General features: G+C 37.7%; 1 protein-coding gene across 4 annotated transcripts; it reads left to right on the plus strand.

Moving 5' to 3' along the window:
* The first annotated feature begins 3,306 nt into the window (after nt 1-3,306).
* On the plus strand, nt 3,307-17,657 carry RNF6 (ring finger protein 6). 4 transcript variants are annotated; one of them, XM_074216182.1, is made up of 4 exons: nt 3,307-3,687; nt 8,747-8,958; nt 9,867-9,974; nt 11,688-17,656. In XM_074216182.1, exons 2-4 carry the CDS (start codon nt 8,766-8,768, stop codon nt 13,451-13,453), a joined length of 2,067 nt encoding a protein of 688 aa, XP_074072283.1. In that variant the 5' UTR covers nt 3,307-3,687; nt 8,747-8,765; the 3' UTR covers nt 13,454-17,656. The 4 variants fall into 4 exon arrangements, with proteins under 4 accessions (XP_074072283.1, XP_074072284.1, XP_074072281.1 ...); XM_074216183.1 differs by having other exon boundaries at nt 3,430-3,682; nt 11,688-17,657; XM_074216180.1 differs by lacking the exon at nt 3,307-3,687 and adding an exon at nt 3,918-4,015 and having other exon boundaries at nt 11,688-17,657.
* Nucleotides 17,658-20,101: the final 2,444 nt, after the last annotated feature.

Below are 20,101 nucleotides of genomic sequence, written 5' to 3' on the forward strand. Positions count from 1 at the left end.
GTTTATGTATCCAGGTAAAGGATCTTGATCTAGAATAGGAAACTTCAAAGAAAGATGGGTTTGTGCCATGGCAGTGACCTTGCATGAAGGCAAAAAAAAAAAAGCTCTTTGGAGAACCCTATCATATAATCCAAAGGATTATAGATTCAGAATTAGAAGGAATCTTTAGGAATCAATTCCCTTATTTTACAATGGAGACTACAGAGGCTTAGGTAAGTTTCTTAAATCTTTCAGGGGCAGATCCAAAATTCAAACCCAGGTCCTCTCTCAATCCAATCTCTACTTTACATACTGTTTTCCTTGTGTTTGGGTGTAATAACAAAAACTCAGGACTTCAGAAGGTCTTTAGAACTTAAGGTAACTGGGAGCTACTTGTTGCTAAAGGTGTTCTATTGATTTTCACTTTTTCTTTGATATGTTGTGACCAGTCAAAATCAATTCCCCTAGAGACAAATCTCCCTAAGCCAGAATCATAGAATTTCAGAGTTGGAAGAGATCTATAAGATACTTCATTTCAACATTTACTACAGGGCACCAATGTTTAAAGCATTGCGCTAAAACAAAACAGTCCCTGCTATGTCTTAAAAATGTAGTCTGAGTTTGTAATAATTATATCAGATGGAAGTTAGTCTGAGAACTTGTTTCATTGTAATAGTCAGGAGACTTGGGTTCTAGATTGGCTTAACCTTGGGCCTCCAGTTATACTGACTTCAGAAAATGAGTTTAGACTAGATATTCTTTAATGTCTGTCTCAGTTATAAAAATCTATGATATTATAGCTCATGGATGTTAAGCAGCACATGACCACAATAATCTGATGGTTAGGAACTTTAGAAATTTCAACTAAAGAACTTTAACTGGACCCTAACACTCCATACACAAATCAGAAAAGAAAGGAATGGGGGTGGTCCAAGAGTTAAGTTTTAATCTGGACTAGAGATATTGGTAGGGGTTATATAAAGTAATATAAATACTCATAAATGAAAACACGAGTTTTCAATTCCCTCAAATGTATCTTGGAGAGACAGGGTCTAACTCCCCTTGCTACCCCACCCCCACAACATGCATACTTTTCTCCTGCCCCCAACCCCCACCAACCGCTAACCAACTGTCACTAATGGGCAGGTAAACCCAAGAGCCTAGGGAAGAACAGAACAAATACTAGATTTGGAAACTGAGGACCTAAATTAAAATTCAATCTGTGCCATTCATGTGATCTTGAGCAAGTCAACTTCAGTTTCCTTAACCATTGAGGGACAGAGAAGAACCTTGTAATTCTAAATCTGTGATCCTGATTTTAGCCCCTAGACTGAAAGTAGATGATAAATGAATTTGTATAGAACATGTGAGACCCAAAGACTATGGAGAACTCTTGGAGAGAACATGAGGCCAACTCCAGGTTTTCTCATAGTGGTACCAAGAGACCTTGATATTTGGGACTCCACTGACTCACATCTGTCCATTCTCATATTGTCCATTGTTCAAGATTCAACAAAGGCATCTTCCTTTATGAAATGCTCCCAGATGACCCTAATGCAATGATCTCATCCTTCCTGTTTATACTGTGCATATGACACTGTAAAGAATTGCCTCCTGACACTTCTTAAACTTGTTTCATTAGATTTCTTCACTTTTTTCCTTCTCTCTCAATCAAACTGTTACTTGCCTTAAGGGTGAGGACTGTGTTGTACTCCCACTATTACTCTGATCATAGATGTTTAAAAAGATTTCCTCTATTTTCTTTAGTTCTGTTGTAAGAGAGATGATCCAGCAGGCAAATAAGAGGGCTTAATTAAGGAGGACCTATCTAGTCTCACACCCTTCCCCCCCCCCCCCCCCCCTTAGCTGTGCAGCATAAGACAAACCATCTAACCTGACTATTGAGAACTCCCATCTGCATAAGAATCTTAAGACACTCTAAATGGCTGGGCTTCTAGCCTTTCTTTGAAGACTTCCTAATGTAGCCAGCCCATTCCACTTTGATTCATTTAGGAAGTTATCTGCTTGTCTGAAATGTCTTTTTTTTTGGTTTTTGCAAGGCAATCGGGTTAAGTGACTTGCCCAAGGCCACACAGCTAGGTAATTATTAAGTGTCTGAAGCTGCATTTGAACTCAGGTGCTCCTGACTCCAGGGCTGGTGCTCTATCCACTGTGCCATCTAGCTACCCCTTGTCTGAAATTTCTACTCCTTGCTTCTAGTTGTGCCTTCTGGGAATCTAAATTGCTTCTGCATCAAGGTACTTTATGTCTGCTATCAGAGAAAGTGAAGGGAATAAACAATCATATAAGGTTTACTTTACAAACATCTCATTTGATCCATACAAAGTTCCTTAAAACAACCTCATGATGTGGCTACTGTTACACTGTTATCTCCATGTCACAGTGAGGAAGCTGAACCAAAACAGAAGTTGTGACTTGTCCAGCTAGAGGCTGAGGCTCATCTTTTCCTGGATGCCCTTTCCATGATGATCTCATGCTCCTTCACCATCCTGCACAGCCTTTTAGGTCCCTCTTCCACCTTAACAGTCCTTCCTAAGAGGGACAACCGAGTTCAAGTCCACATGAGCAAAGGGGCCCTCGGATGATCACTTCTCTGTTCTTCTCTAGGCAACTCTAAAACTAAGTTGCTGAGAAGGTTCTTCCTTATTTTGGGAAACAAGTTTGCACCCGAGGAGTTCCAGTGAAATCCCAGGCCTGCTCCCAAATCTTAATCCTTGAAGTTTAAGGAATTTTTTAAAAGTTTAAGTGTTTTAGGGGCAGCTAAGTGGCCACCGGCCCTGAGTTCCAATCCGACCTCAGACATTCAATAATTACCTAGCTGTGTGACCTCGGGCAAGTCATTTAACCCCATTGCCTTGCAAAAACTAAAAATAAAAAAGTTTTAAGGTTTTAAACAGGTTTATTCAACTTGGGGTCCACTAGAACTCCGGAGACCTTTTTTTATGTTAATTTACCCCAGGATGCCGGCCTGGGCATTGTGTATCTGCTTTGCCACTCTGTGGGGCACAGTGAGTTTCCACCTTTGTCCATCTGAGTGCCTGGCGGCGAAGGAAGGGCTCCGCCCAGGGTACGGAGTCCAGCCTGTCAGCGCAACAATGTATCCCTCGGCGGAGTCTTCTTTCCGGGGGCGAGCCGAGCAGCTGACTATCCCCGCCCGCCCGGCCCCCCCCCCCAGGCCCCGCGGCGGCGGCCAGTGCGGCAGAGGCGGCGGCGCGCCGAGGCACGCCCAGGAAGGCCATGTGATAAGCAGCTGGGCGGAGGGGGCGTGGCGCCTCGGCGCGCCGGGGGGCGGAACGCAGGACTCCGGAGTCCCGGCGCCCCGCCGGACGGCGATTCCAGCCGCACCCGGGCTGCTTCGGGCCCGCGGGAGAGCCGGTCCCCGCGTTCGAGCGGCGGCTCGGCCCGGCGGGTGACGGGTGGACGGGCTGCGGGGAGGGATCGGGGGTGGGAGGAAGCCGCCGCAGCCGCCCCCGCCGCTCCTTCCCGCCTCCGGCCAGGCCTCCTCCGAGCCGCGGCCTGGCCCGTCTCCAGGTCAACGGCTCCCGACGCGGCAGGGCCCGGCCGTTCGGCCCCAGGAAACGCTTCGGGTGGGGAGCGGCCGCCGCCCCCGCCACCTCCTCCGGGTCCCCGCGAGGAGGGCCGCCGTTTGCGCCGCGGCCGGACCAGGAGACCCGAACGAAGGGTGAGGTGAGCCGGGGGCACGGCGGCAACGGCCGCGGTGGGACCCAGCGGCCGCCGCTGCCCGGGGAGGAGGAGGAGGAGGAGGTGCGGGAGGAGGAGGGGAGGAGGAGGAGGGGAGCAGCCCGCCCTCACTGGCTCCACCCACCTCTCCTCTGATTGGCCTGGGCCCTCGCTAATGAGCCCCTCTCGTCTGGGATTGGCTGGAGAGTGCTGCCTGTCAACACGCCCCGCTGGGAGTCCGGGTTGCTGAGGGACGCCCGGCTGCAGGCTCGGTTTGGGGGCCCTGGGCCGGCTGTCCCGCCCCTGCCGGGAAGGGGATCTGTGGCTGAGCGAGGTGGGCTTGGCCGGGAGTGGAACGGGGCTCTGGAGCCTCTAGGGCAGAAACTTGAACTCTGGCAGTAGCCACTGAGTGGGGGTAGTGCATAAGGAAGAAGCCTGACCCCATGTGGAAGAAGGGCCTGGACGGTTCTCTGGTTAGCCGAAAGGGGCGTCATATCGAACTTTCCTAACTTAATTTGGGGGGGGGGACGACTTAATTCTCTAGGCCTGTTACCTGTCAAAATCCACGTGGAGAATTTGTAGTCTATGGGGGGGGGGGCAAAGGTGGTAGAATACCAGGAAGTATTGAGGCTTCAAAGCCGCAACCTAATTTGAATATTTAACCCTTTTCTCCTTGCTTTCGAAGGATCTCTCTCAGAAAGGGGAAAAAAAAAGTAAAGGCTAATGCAGTCCATTCCTTTTTTTTTTAAAAAACTGGAAGGAACTTTTAATTTATGTTTAAATTTTGCGATTAATCAAACACAAAGATATCTCTTGAATGTCCAGATTATTACCACCAGGAATAATTTAGTTTTTTTTCAGTTATTTAGAAGAAAATAATACTCAGGGCACTGTGTAATTTGCTTAATGGTAGGTCATGTCCTAATTTTAAAAATTAAAAAATGGAAAGGTAGCTTTTTCAGCTGTTTACTTCCATGTTAACTGCTGTTTATCCCATTTCATATCTGAGTTCCTTTTTAATGTTCTTAAAGTGAATCAGCAGGAGCCTGAAATATTAGAATATATAAATATATTTGAATACTTCCTGCCTGTTCTTTCAGGCACTGCCTTAAATGTGTGGGTCTTTTCCTACCTTTGGTGAGTAAGCATTTATTTAAATTCTCATTTATCACATGAGGAAACAGCATTGGACCAAAAATCAGGAGAAATGAGTTCTAATTTGAATCTGGTGAGAAACTGAGGTCCTGAGCAAGCTATTTATTTGACCTCTGATATCAGTTTTTTTTCTTCTCTAAAAGGAGTAGGTGAGCAGCTGAACTAAATATTCTATGAAAATTGGGAATTCCAAGTCTTAGCTGAAAACCCAGTAATTTGGGCATTATATTTAAGAATTATGCTATATATATATATCTGGCCTAACTAAGGAATTAAAGTTGTTTCTTGTGCAAAGTGCTCAGATCTTGCATTTAGAACTTTTCAAAGTGCAAGGGTTAAGATTGGCTACACTGATCAGATATCTAGGACTGAGTGCTCTTTGTGGATAGTGGAAGGAACTTGTAGCCAAAGGAATGAAGACATGCAGCTAGGAATGCAAATTTATTACTTTTTGTGAGACTCAGTTACTGTGTTGTGAATGTTGGACTAGCAATAATATCTAACAGTACCCAGCAATATATGATGCTCTTAATATTTTTCAAGCTACATTGGCAGCTCTTATTTGTGAACTTAAGGAAGGATTTAATTTTTTTTAAAGAATTACTATATTTTTATAGATGATATAGACTAAATTGCCAGAAATTTTGCGTAGTATTGTGTTCTATTCTTCCCAGCCTTAAATCATTCCCTAGAAGTAGAAGTAGTAAAGTACTAAGTAAATGAGTAAAAGAAGTAGATTACTACTTTGGGGTCATTACTACCTTTGTTTAAATGTAAATGTGGTCATCTCTTCTCTCCTTGTTTCAATCCATCCCTTACATTGCTGTTTATGTTGCATTAGTCTTCTTAATGAATTCATCTGCTCCAACATCTTAGAGGCTTCTTTATTGTCGACTGAAGAAAATATAAATTTCATACCTTGGCATTCAAGGCCTTCTACTATTGGGAGCTAATATATCTTTGTACTTTTGTCTCCCACTGCACTCTCCCACTCCCACTCAAACTGCAGTGTAATTTTTGTCATTCTTGATCTTCATTTTTTTTTGTCTTCACTCTGTCCCTTTGCTTAGAACAATTCCACCTAACCTTTCATCTTCTTCCAATTTTTGCCTGTTGAAATTTTTTAATTCCTTCAAGATACAACTTTGGTGATGTGCAGTATGACCTTCTCTATCTCCCATCTCCCAAGCTGGAAGTGATTTATTCTAAAAATTCTCATTGTATTTTGTTTGTACGTCTCCACACTTATTGTCGTTATAGTTATTACCCACGTTTGATTATAAGTTTCTTGAGAACAAGGACTCTGTTTCATTTTGTCTTTGTAATCCCTAGCCTTGTTAATAGGATTTATGCAATAGGAATACAGATAGTTTCATTGAATTAAACAGATATTTTCATTAAAATAGACATTTTAGAAAATATGTAAAGCAAAAAAAAAAATCTACCCATTGACTTGAAATTATTGTTTTAGAGATTGGCTTCAGGGAAGAAACAAATGTGATTATAAGCCAGAAATTTTTCTTGCTGTCTAATCAAATTATCTTCACAGTGACTGCTTTCAGCAAGGCTCATCACTAGTCAGACATTATGAAAATGTCCACTGAATCGGAAAGGTTGGGGTTTAGGATGAGGAGCCATCAGATACGCTACCTTAATAACCAGCCATTTTTGTGGAAGTAGCAGTTTCCTATGAGATTTTTTCATATTGTTATTATACACATAGCAGATCTTTCTTTTTGATTTTGGGGAAATAACTTCTCCAGGCAGAGTGGGTAGGTATAGCTGATGGAATTATAGTAACATCTGATATAGGGTATATTTTACATTTTAGGACTTTACTTTTTGAAAAATTCTTGAATATATTGCTTTATTTTGATAATATTCAATGTCGCTTTGAATAACATGGGAATTACCTGGGTAAGTTAAAATTCAATTTAACTTGAAATATAATGAAAATTGAGTCACAGTAGCCAACTGTCTCACTTTGTCACTTTGACATAACTTTGGTATGGGAAATGTACTGTGCAAATGAATCTAGACTGACACTGAGGGTTTAACTGTCTTTTAGCTATTCCACATTAATTAGATTTTTTAAGCTTTTAGAGTATATTTTCATTTAAATTACTTAGTAGTAACATAGATTTATATAGTATTCTGAGATTTACAAAGTACTTTCCTGATAACCCTGTGAGGTGGGTAATTGAAGTAGTATTAATCCCACTTACAGATAGGGAAACTAAAGCTGAGGTTGAGATTTATTACTCTTAAATATTGGAACTAAGACTTAAATCCAGGTTTGTTTAAACTCTCTTGCACCATGTATAGTCAAGAAATGCACATCAAAGATCTAGGTTTTTGTTCCTTAAAATTTTTTTAAATAACTTAATTCAGCAAACATCTTAATCCTATTTTATGGCAAAGACTCTGCACTGGGTAGAATAAGAAGTCCCTGTGTCCAGAGAGCTTATTGTCAAATGGAAAATAATGCATAATATTGCAATTAATATATGTAATATTAGTACACAACCTGACATAATAATTAATTTGCTTCATCATTTTTCTGTTTAAGTATATTGGAGAGTTGCAAAACAAAGCACTGTATGAATTCATAGGTGTTTCTGACTGGAAAGGTGTGAGTTGGAGAAGGCTTTGTAGAAAAGATGGTATCTGAGCTGTCTTGAAAGGAAAATAGGTATTCAACAAGCATAGAAATTGAGGGAGAAGTCAAGTACAAGGAGCAGTCTGAGCAAAGGTATTAGGGAAGTTTGAAGGTCCAGAGTACACAGAGTTTGGAAACAGAAAATTGGCATGTAGAATGAATGAAGGGAAGTACTATGAGATAAAGTTTGGAAATGTTTTGTAGTATAATATTTAACACCTTGCATACCTTGGCTTGTTTTGTCCTACCAAGTACTAAAGTTTTTAAGCCAAGGAGTGATATGCCCAGATCTGTGTGTAAGAAAGATTATTTTTGTCATCAGTTTAAAGAATGAACTGAACAGGAGGTGATTAAAGATAGACAATCTATTGGGAAGCTAATATAATAGGCAGGTGGTAATAAAGGTCTATATTGGGATCCTTGAATATATAGGAAGAGAATGGATGAGGGAGAAGATATTCTAGAGGTAAAATTGATAGGATTGATAATGAGAGAGAAGAATGAAATAATCAAAACATTGACTTAAGGGGTGTGTGTATTTTATATAATATATTATGCATATATATATTTAATCTCCCCCATGTCACCATTTTGATATATATTAATAGGTTAGACAGAAATAGTCAAGTCAGAGGGAGGAGCAGATTTAGGAAAAAGGATAATAAGCTTGGACTGAGTATCAAATTTTTCAGGAATTTTAGCAGTAAAGGATAAAAGATATAATAACTAATGGTTTCTAGGGGTAAAAGTTTTTATATATTTTTAAGAACTAGGAAGATCTGAGCAGGCTTTATTTTATTTTATTTGTTATTTTTTTAGCAGATGAGAAGAAAAGAAAGATTTAAGGATCATGGGGGAGGGAGGGAAGGAGGAATAGATACAGGAATAGGAGCCTGGAAAGGTGAGGAACAAACAAAATCAAAGGGGTTGGTAGAGAGATTAATTTTAGAAAGGAAGAGAAAAGATAACTTGTCTTCTGCTGCCAGAGGGAAGGAGGAAAGGGTGCTGATGCCAAGGTATAGGAATGAAATGGGAGGGTGGGGAGGGGTGAAAAATCTCTAGTCATCTGGCCTTTAAATCTTCCTAGGAAGTGAATAGCTATGTCATCTGTTGTAAGGGTGGAGGGTGGTAGTGTGGTGGGTACAAAAGAAGAGGAAAACAAGGTTTTCTAGTCCAACTTAAATGGAAAATGAAGCAACCTCTAACCTGTAATTAACACTTTGAATTTTTTTTTGTGTATCGGTTGAACAGGAAGCCAGGATATCACAGCATGGATCAGTCTAGGTCTAGTTCAGGTGGAGGTAGTGAACAGGCCTCTTCTCAAGACCACCGTCACAGTGAAGATGAGCGAAGATGGCAGCAAGAGCGCCTCAGCAGGGAAGAGGCCTATTACCAGTTCATTAATGAACTCAATGATGAAGATTATAGGTTAATGAGAGACCACAATCTCCTAGGCACCCCTGGTAAGAGATGTATAGCAGGAGAGAAATATTTTGGCATTTAAGGAGGCAATTTAGAAGCCTAGCAAGTGAAGAGTTCTATTCAGAGAATCAGAGTACTGGTTTCTCCCTTAAAATGACAAAGGAAAAAATCTGGAATACTCCTTTATGTTGGTATAGGATAAAAAGCAGGAAATAATTCTGCTGCATGAGCAACCTAATTAACAAAACATATTGAAAATACATAAAGACATCTTTCCATAAGATGTTCCAGAGAGAGGTGGAGACATATTTATATGTGTATACACACACACACACACACACACACACACACAAACATATTTACCTTAGGCAAAATTTTCATGAATATAATTATAGACATTATTCAAGATAAGAGTCTACATATCTTTAGGTATAACTACTTATTTAATCATTTGATTTACTCCCTCTCATAAGAAGCCAGTGTACTCTGTAGATCTAACTTGATTATTGGATTGTATACGATATAACAATGAAGTTCAAGAAGATTTAGGGAATAAATAATAATTGACATTTCTAGAAGCAGTTCTTCCTTGATTTCTACATCAAGTAAAGAAAATGCACAGAATTGCAGTCCAAAGTTTATCGACCTAGGGTAGCTTGCCAGGGGATGAAAGAATAAATTTAATTTGAATAAAAATATTCAAAAAAAAGAGAACTATTTGTATTTCTGGTAAATACATAGAATGTGCTAAGTAGAAGTAAAAACTTCCTAGATATTTATTCTTTGGGCCCAACATTTGTATTGCTTTCACTTTCCTTTAGCTTCTCCAAAACAATGAACATTTAAATTCATTCTCTAGTATGCTAAAGATTTGCTCTACATCTCATATGTTCCTTATAAAACTGAGTAAAGACTGACCTTAAAGTTTACATTTTCTAATTACTTTTAGGAGAAATAACATCAGAAGAGCTACAGCAGCGATTAGATGGAGCTAAGGAGCATCTAGCATCTCAGCCTGATCTGGAGAATAGACAAACTGAGGGAGTAACTTTGGGAGGTAATGTGAACACTTTTTCTTTACCTCCACATGTACAAGATTTTATCTGAGCATATATAGCAGTGAAATATATTAGTGTTTGGACAGTCTAGTTTTACATATTCAACTTTTGATTTGATACAAAATTAGATTCATTATTAAGTCTGGCTTCATTCTAAGAATGTGTAACTTGCCCACCAAAAATATATAACTAAACTTAATTTGTAATTGTTTATCAATATAGAATGGAATGACTAAATGTCTAGATAGAGGCCTGATGAAATTTCCGTGCATGAACATACACATGGACATATATCTCTCTTATTCTTTTTAAACCCATTTGCTTTCTCATATTCATATATACATATATATGATATATATGTTAAGTTTAATTATATTTTTACAAATAATAAAAAAGAAATAACCTTTTAAAAGACCATGAAACCAGTGATTTGATTACATTTTAATGGAAAAAAAATTCATACAATATATATTTTGAGCTTGTTAGAGACCTTTTTTGAAGGTCATCCAGTCTAAAACTTTTGATTAAATATGAAGATTCTAATATTACTAATTATAAGACAATTCAATATCTTATCACCATTCTGCAATTATGAGTAAATATACTAATACTCGGAAAATATGAAGAAAATTTGTATTCCTGTCTATTTAAAATTTTCCCCTTATTATCTAGTTATCAGTTTTACTCTCTAAAATAATTTTCTTTATCAAAAAAGGGTAAAGTCATGGTGAAATTATAATAATCACTTATTTTTAATAGTTATTAGTGAATGGAAGAATTTTGTAGATAGAATGATATTTTGTAACTTGAATTGTTAAAGCTATGGTTTTCTTAAAAACCTACTTATAGAGTGAATTTTTAACTCTGTTAGAATTTACTATCTAGTGGTTAACAGAAGAATATATAAGGGCTATGTACAGATAGTCAGTGCATAACTTTCACAGCATTCATTGTTCAGAACAGCAAAGTCAGGTGATTAGTTTTTCATTGGCTGTTGTCCTCAGAACTTCAGAGCTCCAAACTTGTGGAAATTCCTGAATAATAAGATACAGTTCTTGACATTCCAGAATTAGAGTGAATCTTTATTTGGCTCCAGGGGTTGATAGATGTGATTCCTAGCTTTGGCCAAAATAATTTTACACATATAAAGTGAACGTACCTGCTACTTTTTGTTTTTTCTCTACAATGAGGGTAAGAATCTCAAAAGCCTTTTGTTTTAAAATATAATAATGGTTCCTATTTACAAAATGCTTTATGATTACAGAACGTTCATTCACAAAATTTTGATAGATCATAAGAGCTAGAAGGGATCTCAGAGATCATCTTCCATCGTCCTCATTGTACAGATGAGGTATCTTGGGTTTTAGAGATGAAATGACTTGATAGTAAATCTGTGACAAGAATTGAATCCAGATCTTCCCACAGCTAGCCCCAAGGCTCCTTTCACTGCATCATGGTGCCTTTTGTTAGTATTACATACTTGTCTTGATGTTTTGATGTTTATTGTTCAGATGAGGATTTATCTGCTGTGATCCTAGAGTCATGATTTTAAGTTTTGTGAAGCTATGGTAGTCCTAGTACTTTAAAAATGTAATCAAACTTATTCTATTTGACTTTTTTCTTTTTCTTAAGTATGTATATCCATACTTTAACATTAAGTATAAATCAGTTTTAAAACCTTAATTAAATCCAGTTTTTTCCATTTTTCCTAGATACAGAGATCCCCAGGGATAGTTCAAATGGAGACTCCCTGTTAGAATGGCTCAATACTTTCCGTCGGACAGGCAATGCAACTCGAAGTGGGCAAAGTGGGAACCAAACTTGGAGAGCTGTGAGTCGAACAAATCCAAACAGTGGAGAGTTTCGATTTAGTTTGGAAATTAATATAAATCACGAAAACAGTGGATTTGAAGCTCCTGGTGATGAATATGCAAGAGTTTCACATTCTCATACCAGCAGAAGTCATCCTGGAAATGGACACCAAAGAGCAGTTAGTCCTGTGGCCAGAAGAACAAGGAGCCAGACCTCAGTGACTCTGAATGGTGACAGTCTCAGGGTACCAAGGACTAGAATGGCAAGAAGTTCAAGGAGGCGGAATTCAGTAGAAATGTCTTTTTCTATGTTGGGAAGGGTGAGGAGCAGAAATAGGGGATCAGTAAGCATTTCTAGAACAAATTCTGTAAATGATAATCTTCCAAGTGGTCATGACAATCTCCAAGGCACAAATGACTACAACAGTAGAGAAGGGCTAGGTTCATCTTCACAGCTACAAGGAAGCAGGGGTAGAACCACTGTTCCCACAAGGAGTACGAGCCAAAGACAAGAACTAGTAAACTTAGATTCAGCTATAAACAGTCGAAGCCGATCACCAGTTCAAAGACAAGGTGATACTATGGATTCTGAAGAACACAATTCACACAGGGAAAATAGACCTTTACAACAAACCTTTAGAAGGTCAGTTAGGAGGAGACATGTAGCCCGTGTCTATTTAGAGCCAGCTGGGGAACAAAGAGGGACTACCCACACCCCACTGTCTAATTCAGGACTGTTGTCAAGAATTACAGTAGAAGGGGAAGAATCCATTAGGCCCACAGCTGCTGTGAGACGACATCCAACTATCACACTAGACCTTCAGGTTCGAAGGATTCGTCCTGGAGAAAATAGAGATCGGGATAGTATTGCAAATAGAACTCGCTCTAGAGTAGGATTAGCAGAAAACACAGTCACCTTTGAGAGCAATAGTGGAGGCTTTCGTCGAACCATTTCTCGCTCAGAACGTGCTGGCATTCGAACCTATGTCAGTACTATAAGGATTCCACTCCGTAGGATTTCAGAGAATGGACTTGGTGAGCCTTCATCAGTGGCTTTACGGTCAATTTTAAGGCAGATAATGACTGGATTTGGGGAACTGAGTTCGCTAATGGAAACTGAATCTGAGTCTGAATTTCAGAGGAGTGGGCAACATTTAAGAGAGATGCATTCAGAGGTGAGTAACTCACATGCAGTTGCTGGCAGTCAGCAAAATGAAGTATCTTTTCAAGACAGGCAGGCCCAAGAAGGCAGCATTGAAATGAGTGGTGAAAATGAGAGGATCCAATCTAATAACCACAACAATGAAAATAGAGAGAATAGGCAATCTCAAGATGCAAACAATTTAGTTGAAAGTGGGACACTACCTATTCTTCGTCTTGCCCATTTCTTTTTATTAAATGAGGATGATGATGATGAGCACTTTAGGGGTTTAACCAAAGAGCAGATTGACAATCTTTCTACACGGAACTTTGGAGATATTGAGAGTGAACTAAGTAAAACTTGTAGTGTTTGTATCAATGAATATGTAACAGGAAACAAGCTCAGGCAGTTACCTTGCATGCATGAGTTTCATATCCATTGTATTGATCGCTGGCTATCCGAAAACTGTACTTGTCCTATTTGTCGGCAGCCAGTTTTAGGATCTAATATAGCAGACGATGGATAAAATAATGGAACTTGTTTTCATAATTATATTTTATCATAGACTAGTATGTGTTTTAGCATTTATTTTTTAGCCTATTTGTGATGAACCAACGGGGCTGAATTATAATTTAGATAATGGTTTGAGATATTTTCTTTAGAAAAAAAACAAAAAAAACTTGTTTGAAGAGATAGGAAATTTGCATAAATTTTAAAATGCAAGCAACAAATTACAAAGTTTAGAACAATTAATATTGCTAGAACCAAATAATCTTTAATATGTTTTTATTTTGTTATGCTAAGCACTTTCATATATGTAGAATACAGTAGGCTAAAATCAATTTGCTTATTAACAATGCAACAGACTCTATTTAGAATTCAAATTTTCACAGACTCAGTACTGTGTCAAGAAATTGGTGTCTAAATAGTCACTCATTAGCTTTTTGTTCTAAGAACAATTTCTTTTCATAAAAGAATCTTTTGCTGGATGTTTGCTAAAAGTATTTAAGTTACTTGAAATGTTCAATTTAATATGCAGTATACTATACATACCTATATATCTATTTTTAAATTGAAATGTCCAGTCTGAAAACTACCAGTTTGGTTCTATTTAAACTTTTTGGAAATTTTTGCATGTGGTTTTACACAATGCTTAATGTTGATAAGTTCATCTTGGAAAGTGGGTGGATTAAGGCGACATTTAAAAATACATACAGTTCAGTACAATGTTTCTGACAATCTGATTCTCAGTAGGCAGCAAGCAATCTATTGTAGTAAACAAATTTTTCTTTGTAGTATGTTTGAACTTGAAATAGATATGAATTCAGAAATGTAACATGAAAATTTTAGGATATCTGATTACTTTGCCTTTGGTTAAACTTGTTTTTTACTTTATTATTTTGAAAATGCAAAGACTTCTCTTGGATTATAAAATAATGTATACAATATGCACGGTTTCTCAGACTTATATAAAAAGTTTTTTTTGGAAAGGAAAGCATTTCTGTACTGAATAAAATGTATAACTAATATAGTGAGCTCTCTTTGAGGCATAATAAAATAACTATAATAAAGAAAATGTAGAGTTTATATGAACACCAAAAGTCATGTATTAAAAAAACCTTTCTATTTCTACAATAAACATTAATGCAAAGGCTGTGTGTAATATTTTTGTAATCATAGAATCTCAGATTATTAGAAGGATTCTTGGGGATTTATAAAATGGGTCATCCTGGACAAGAATTTTTCTGTGATATTTCTAGAGCCTCTGAAGATCCCCAATGATATCTATGTCACTGTGTCTGAGGTAATTCATTTTACTTTTTGACACCTCTCAGTTTTTAATAAGTTTTTTTTTCCTTATAGGCTCAGGTAACTTGGAGCTGAAATGAGAATTTAGAGATCACCTATTCATGCCTTTCCTAAATCATAAATCTTTTTTCCAAAATTTCTAATAACTAGTCACTCAGTCTACGGTTGGTGATTCAAGACAGAGCACAGGGGTGATAGAGGGGCTGGGTATATAGATTTGTGAGTCTTCTCAAATGAAAATTATCTTACAAATGGTAATTAAACTTAGGGGAGCATAAAAGATCTCTAAGAAAGACTGTAAATAAATGTGAATGTGATTGTGATGGAATACTGTTGTGCTATAAGGAAATGACAATCAGGATGATTTCAGAAAAATCTGGGAAGACATATATGATAAGATGCAAAATGAAATGGGCAGAAAGAGATCATTGTACACTGTAACAGCAATATAGTACTATGATAAATCTATGAATGACTTAGCTATTCTCAGGAATACAATGATTCAAAATAATAAATGCTATACACTTCCAGAGAAAGATTAAACTTGATTTTCTTTTTCTTTTTGGTATGTGTTCTTTTTTGCAACATTTCTAATATAAAAATATGTTCTACATGACTGCACATGTGTACCTTCTCATGTACCTTCTCAAGGGTGGTGAGGGGAAAAAAGTAACTTGGTACTCAAAAATTATGAAAAAATGAATGTTAAAAATTGCTTTACATGTAACTGACAAAAAACATTAAAATAAAAAACATTCTTTTAAGACAAAAAGTATATAGAAAAAGAAGAGGACTCAGTACTGAGGCTTGGGAATCATTCATAGTTAGGAGGTATGATGATTATACAATGACCCAGGAAAAGGTGACTTAAGGAGTACTCAAACTTATAAGAGGAGAACCAGGAAAAATATACTGATAGGAAAACAAAGAACAAAAGACTGAGAAAAGCTATGAGCTTTAATAAAATTGATTATTAGTAACTGGAAAGAGCAGTATCAGTTGAGGGATGAGTTAAGAAAGCCACGTTGCAAAGAATTTAGCAATGAATGAGAGGTTATAAAGTAAAAATAAGTGTAGATGGCAGAGTCCAGTGGAAGGGTTTTGTTTTTAGGACATCAGAAATTTAGACATTTTTCTACACAGTAGGGAAGCAACTTCAGGATTCATAAAGGGATTATTGAGGATGCAATCTGATGAGATGGGGCTAAGATTAAGGGTATATGTGAGAGAATTGACTTTGACAAGAAGAGAGACCATCTCATTAGAAACTAATGGAAAGGATTATAGATGGTTGATGAATTTTGAAGTAAAGAGGAAGAAGCTCTGGGAACTCACAGTTGAATGACATCAATTTTTCTGAGTAAAGTAAGTGATGGAGTCTTTAAAAGGAAATAAATGTAGATGGATTAAGGAGAGAAGGTTGGGGATTAAATTCTGGGGGAAGTGAGGGAATCAATTAGGGAAGAGTAAAAGGACACCACTGCTTGCAGGAAGAGTCCACCTGAAATTACATAATCTATATTATCCAGTTCGTATGGATGAGTGACTTCCTACAGTTCTTATTGAGCAGCATATATGTAGTCCTAGAGGGTGGGTGGTGAGCATAGTCTGAGGTTGATGTTTAATAAGAAATGAGTTCTGGGGAGGCTAGGTGGCATAGTGGATAAAGCACTGGCCCTGGAGTCAGGAGTACCTGGGTTCAAATCCAGTCTCAGACACTTAATAATTACCTAGCTGTATGGCCTTGGGCAAGCCACTTAACCCTGTTTGCTTTGCAAAAATAAATAAGAAATGAGTTCCAATAGGAAAGCAAGGAGGGATTTGAGAGTTATAGAATTGTGATGGGGAAGGAAGGAAAGTAGAACCAGAGCAGAAGTAATGCCCTTAGCAAATATTAAAAGGCAGAGGAAGTAATATGACTGCTATAAGGCATATTAATGAAGAGAAAAAATCATTATTGGCAAAGAATAGATTTGAGAGTAAGTCATTGGGAAACATGGAATGATTGAGAAATTTTTGACTAGGAAATGGAATGGTTATGTAATGGTGAGATCTAGGGTATGACTGTCATTCTGTGTAACTGAGGTGGAGTATAGAAAAAAGGTAACAGGATTTGAGGAAATAGAAGATTAGGGAATTTTAAGGAAGGTTACCTTTTATGTTGTTATATTGTAGTCACCTAATATAAGGGCAGAAGTTGTGGAAGAGTGAGTGAGCCTAGTATTAAGAAAGCACAGAGTATCATCTGCATACCAGTATACAGTAGCTACTGTGATTTGAATACTGTAGAAAATTTTAATAGTATGAGCTTCAAAAGGAGAGGTTGCTTAATTATGGAAACAGGAGATTTTGGAAATGATAGTGGGAGCAAAGAAAATTTCAACTACTCCCCAGGACTAGTGTAATGAGGGGAGGGAGAGAATGAGTGAAGGTCCATCCATTTCTGAAGACAGTACAATGTTATCTACAGGAAGCCAGAAAGTCTTAGTGAGAGAAAGGAATTGAAGGATTATGAGAAGTCCAGAATGAAGGAAAGTTGTTCAGTATAGAATTGGAATTCCAGAGGGTACTATGGAATGAGTAAGCATGGTTGGAATAGATCTTGGGTAGAGTAGTGCTGAGGAGAATGGAGATTACTCCTGGGTCTTGATGAAGATAATTTATGATCTTGGGCAAATCACTTAATCCTGACATTTGTATTCAGGGTGATTTCCAGTTATCCTGGCCACTGGACCCGGATGACTTCAGAGGAAATGTGAGAATAGTGGCTTAGCTCAGCATCCCCTTACTCAAATCCAATTCACTTACTTGTCATGACATCACCTCCCTGATACTTGGTCTTCTTTGAGAGCAAAGAAAAAATATCATCAAAGGGGTGCAATAATGGCTGGGCAACAGACAACCTTCTCCATACTGGGTGGTTAGAATTGTAACTGGGTCATCCATAATGACTATATATACATATATATATATATATATATATATATATATATATATATATATATATATACTTATATATACTTGAACTTCCAAGTGTCTCTCCAAAAATAATTACCTATGTGACCCTGAACAAATCAAACTTTTGGGGTCTCATTTTCTTACTCTGTAAAAAAGAGAATGACCTAGATAATCACTAAAATTCCCCAACACTCAATATATCCCAAATGATAATTGCCATTTATTAACTGGTTTTTTATTAGCCTCAAATGCGATAAAGTATAAAACACTTGCGTTAAGGTGATCACCATTCTGGTAGTATTTTAAGAAAATAGGAGGATTAACGATTTTTAGACCTGGAAGAGACCTTTAAGATTATTTAATACAACCTCCTCATTTTAGAAATGAGGAAACTAAATTCTAGAAGTAATTTACCTAGAATTGCACCACCCAGATTTCTTGACTTTTAGGTTTCATCCTGCTGATGCTTACTTTTTTCAAGATATTGTATTAAGTTTATGAGGTGGATACAAAGAAGCAAATGATATAGTCCCCAATATATATACATATATATAATTGATCTATTAATGGTTTGATTATTAAGTGCTATAGGAGTTTAGTGGCATGAAATCAAATAGCTGAGTTATTCAGAGAAAGCTTCATGGAGAAAGAATGATTTAAATTAAACCTTTACCCCTAATTATGAGTGGAATTTTCCTCTCTTGAGACAAATGGGTAAAAGAGCATAGTACAAGATTAGAATGGCAGGAACAAATGTGTGGAGCTAGAAAAAGGCAGGTGTGTCCAAGTAGTTGACTTTGATTGGAATAGGATTTGCATAAGGAACATAGGAAGTAAGATTGAAAAAAGGAAAGTTGGGATGATACTCTGCAATCAAGATTTGGTCCAAGGGCGGCTAGGTGGCGCAGTGGATAAAGCACCAGCCCTGGAGTCAGGAGTACCTGGGTTCAAATCTGGTCTCAGACACTTAATAATTACCTAGCTGTGTGGCCTTGGGCAAGCCACTTAACCCCATTTGCCTTGCAAAAACCTAAAAAAAAAAAACTTTGAATTTCCTATAAGGCATATTAATGAAAAGAAAAATTAGAGTCAGAGCAACTAGGAAACTCTTAGAATTGCCCAGACATGAGATGTTAAGAGATGAAACTAAAATAATGGCAGCAGGAACTGAACAGAGGGTCAGATTTGAGATATTGGGAATTAATATTTAATATTAATTAGCAACTACCTGGATATGGAGAGCCAGAGAGATGGAGGATTTTAAAGTAACTCCAAGATTGTGACTCTGAATTACCAGAAAAATGATGCCATAAATATCAGAAATAGGTAATTCAGAGGAAGAATTGGTTTGGGTAAGGAAAGTGATATATCCAGTCTTATATTTGCATTTGAGGTGCCAATCAATTGTTGAGGAGATAGGTGTTGGTCTAGGTCTGGAGATTTAAATAAGAGATATGATATAGCAATGATATTTGGAGCATGGGAATGAGTGAAATCTCTTGCTTCAAATATGCACAGGAAATGAAAAGGATTGTGAACAAAACCTTGGGGGCAGGAGAAAGGACCATCCACAAAAGACATCATGTTTGAAAAAAAAGAAAAACATCAGCAAGTATAAAATAAAATGACATCCACTTTGCTTAGCAAACTTTTACTAATACAAATTAATAGATTTATATGTAATGTTTAAAATATTAAAAGCCTTGAAATGTTTTTAAGCTCTTTTGATACACCATTTTTATATAGCTAATTTAAATACTAATCACAGAAATGTCATTTAAGAACAAATGAACAAGCTTTTACTTAACACAGGCCCTCATGCTGGGTGGTCCTGTGCCAGTATCTCCCAATAAATTCCAAAGTTCTTAAAAGAGATCTTCAGGTGTCCTGGTATTTTAGTGACTGATTGTTCTGTGTAATTTCTCCATAAAATAGTCTTTTTGGCAAGTGTACATTTTGTTTTCAAGCAACATGGCCAGCCCATTGTAGTTGTGCTTTCTCTGGTAATATTGGAATGCTTGGAAGTTTAACTCAAGAAAGGACCTCAGTGTCTGGTATATTCTGCCAGGTGATCTTCAGAATCTTCCTAAGACAATTTAAATGGAAGTGATTCAGTTTCCTGACATGGTGCTGGCAGATTGTCTAGGTTTCACAGGCATATAGCAATGAAGTCACAACAGCTCTGTTGATCTTCAGTCTAGTAGTGATTCAGTTTCCTGACATGGTGCTGGCAGATTGTCTAGGTTTCACAGGCATATAGCAATGAAGTCACAACAGCTCTGTTGATCTTCAGTCTAGTAGTCAGTCTAATACCTCTTTTCTCCCACACTTTGTACTGGAGCCTCTAAACACTGATGTAGCTCTGGCAATGCGTGTTCCAACTTCATTAATGATATGTACCTCAATG

Source organism: Macrotis lagotis, chromosome 1 (assembly GCF_037893015.1).
Source record: "Macrotis lagotis isolate mMagLag1 chromosome 1, bilby.v1.9.chrom.fasta, whole genome shotgun sequence".
Classification (NCBI taxonomy): domain Eukaryota; kingdom Metazoa; phylum Chordata; class Mammalia; order Peramelemorphia; family Peramelidae; genus Macrotis; species Macrotis lagotis.

What these genes read in the sequence shown, in the direction of transcription:
- RNF6 (XM_074216182.1), top strand. Translation starts at nt 8,766, where the DNA reads ATGGATCAGTCTAGGTCTAGTTCAGGTGGAGGTAGTGAACAGGCCTCT. An exon ending in CAATCTCCTAGGCACCCCTG is followed by an intron (nt 8,959 to 9,866) that starts GTAAGAGATGTA and finishes AATTACTTTTAG; the next exon opens with GAGAAATAACATCAGAAGAG. An exon ending in TGAGGGAGTAACTTTGGGAG is followed by an intron (nt 9,975 to 11,687) that starts GTAATGTGAACA and finishes CATTTTTCCTAG; the next exon opens with ATACAGAGATCCCCAGGGAT.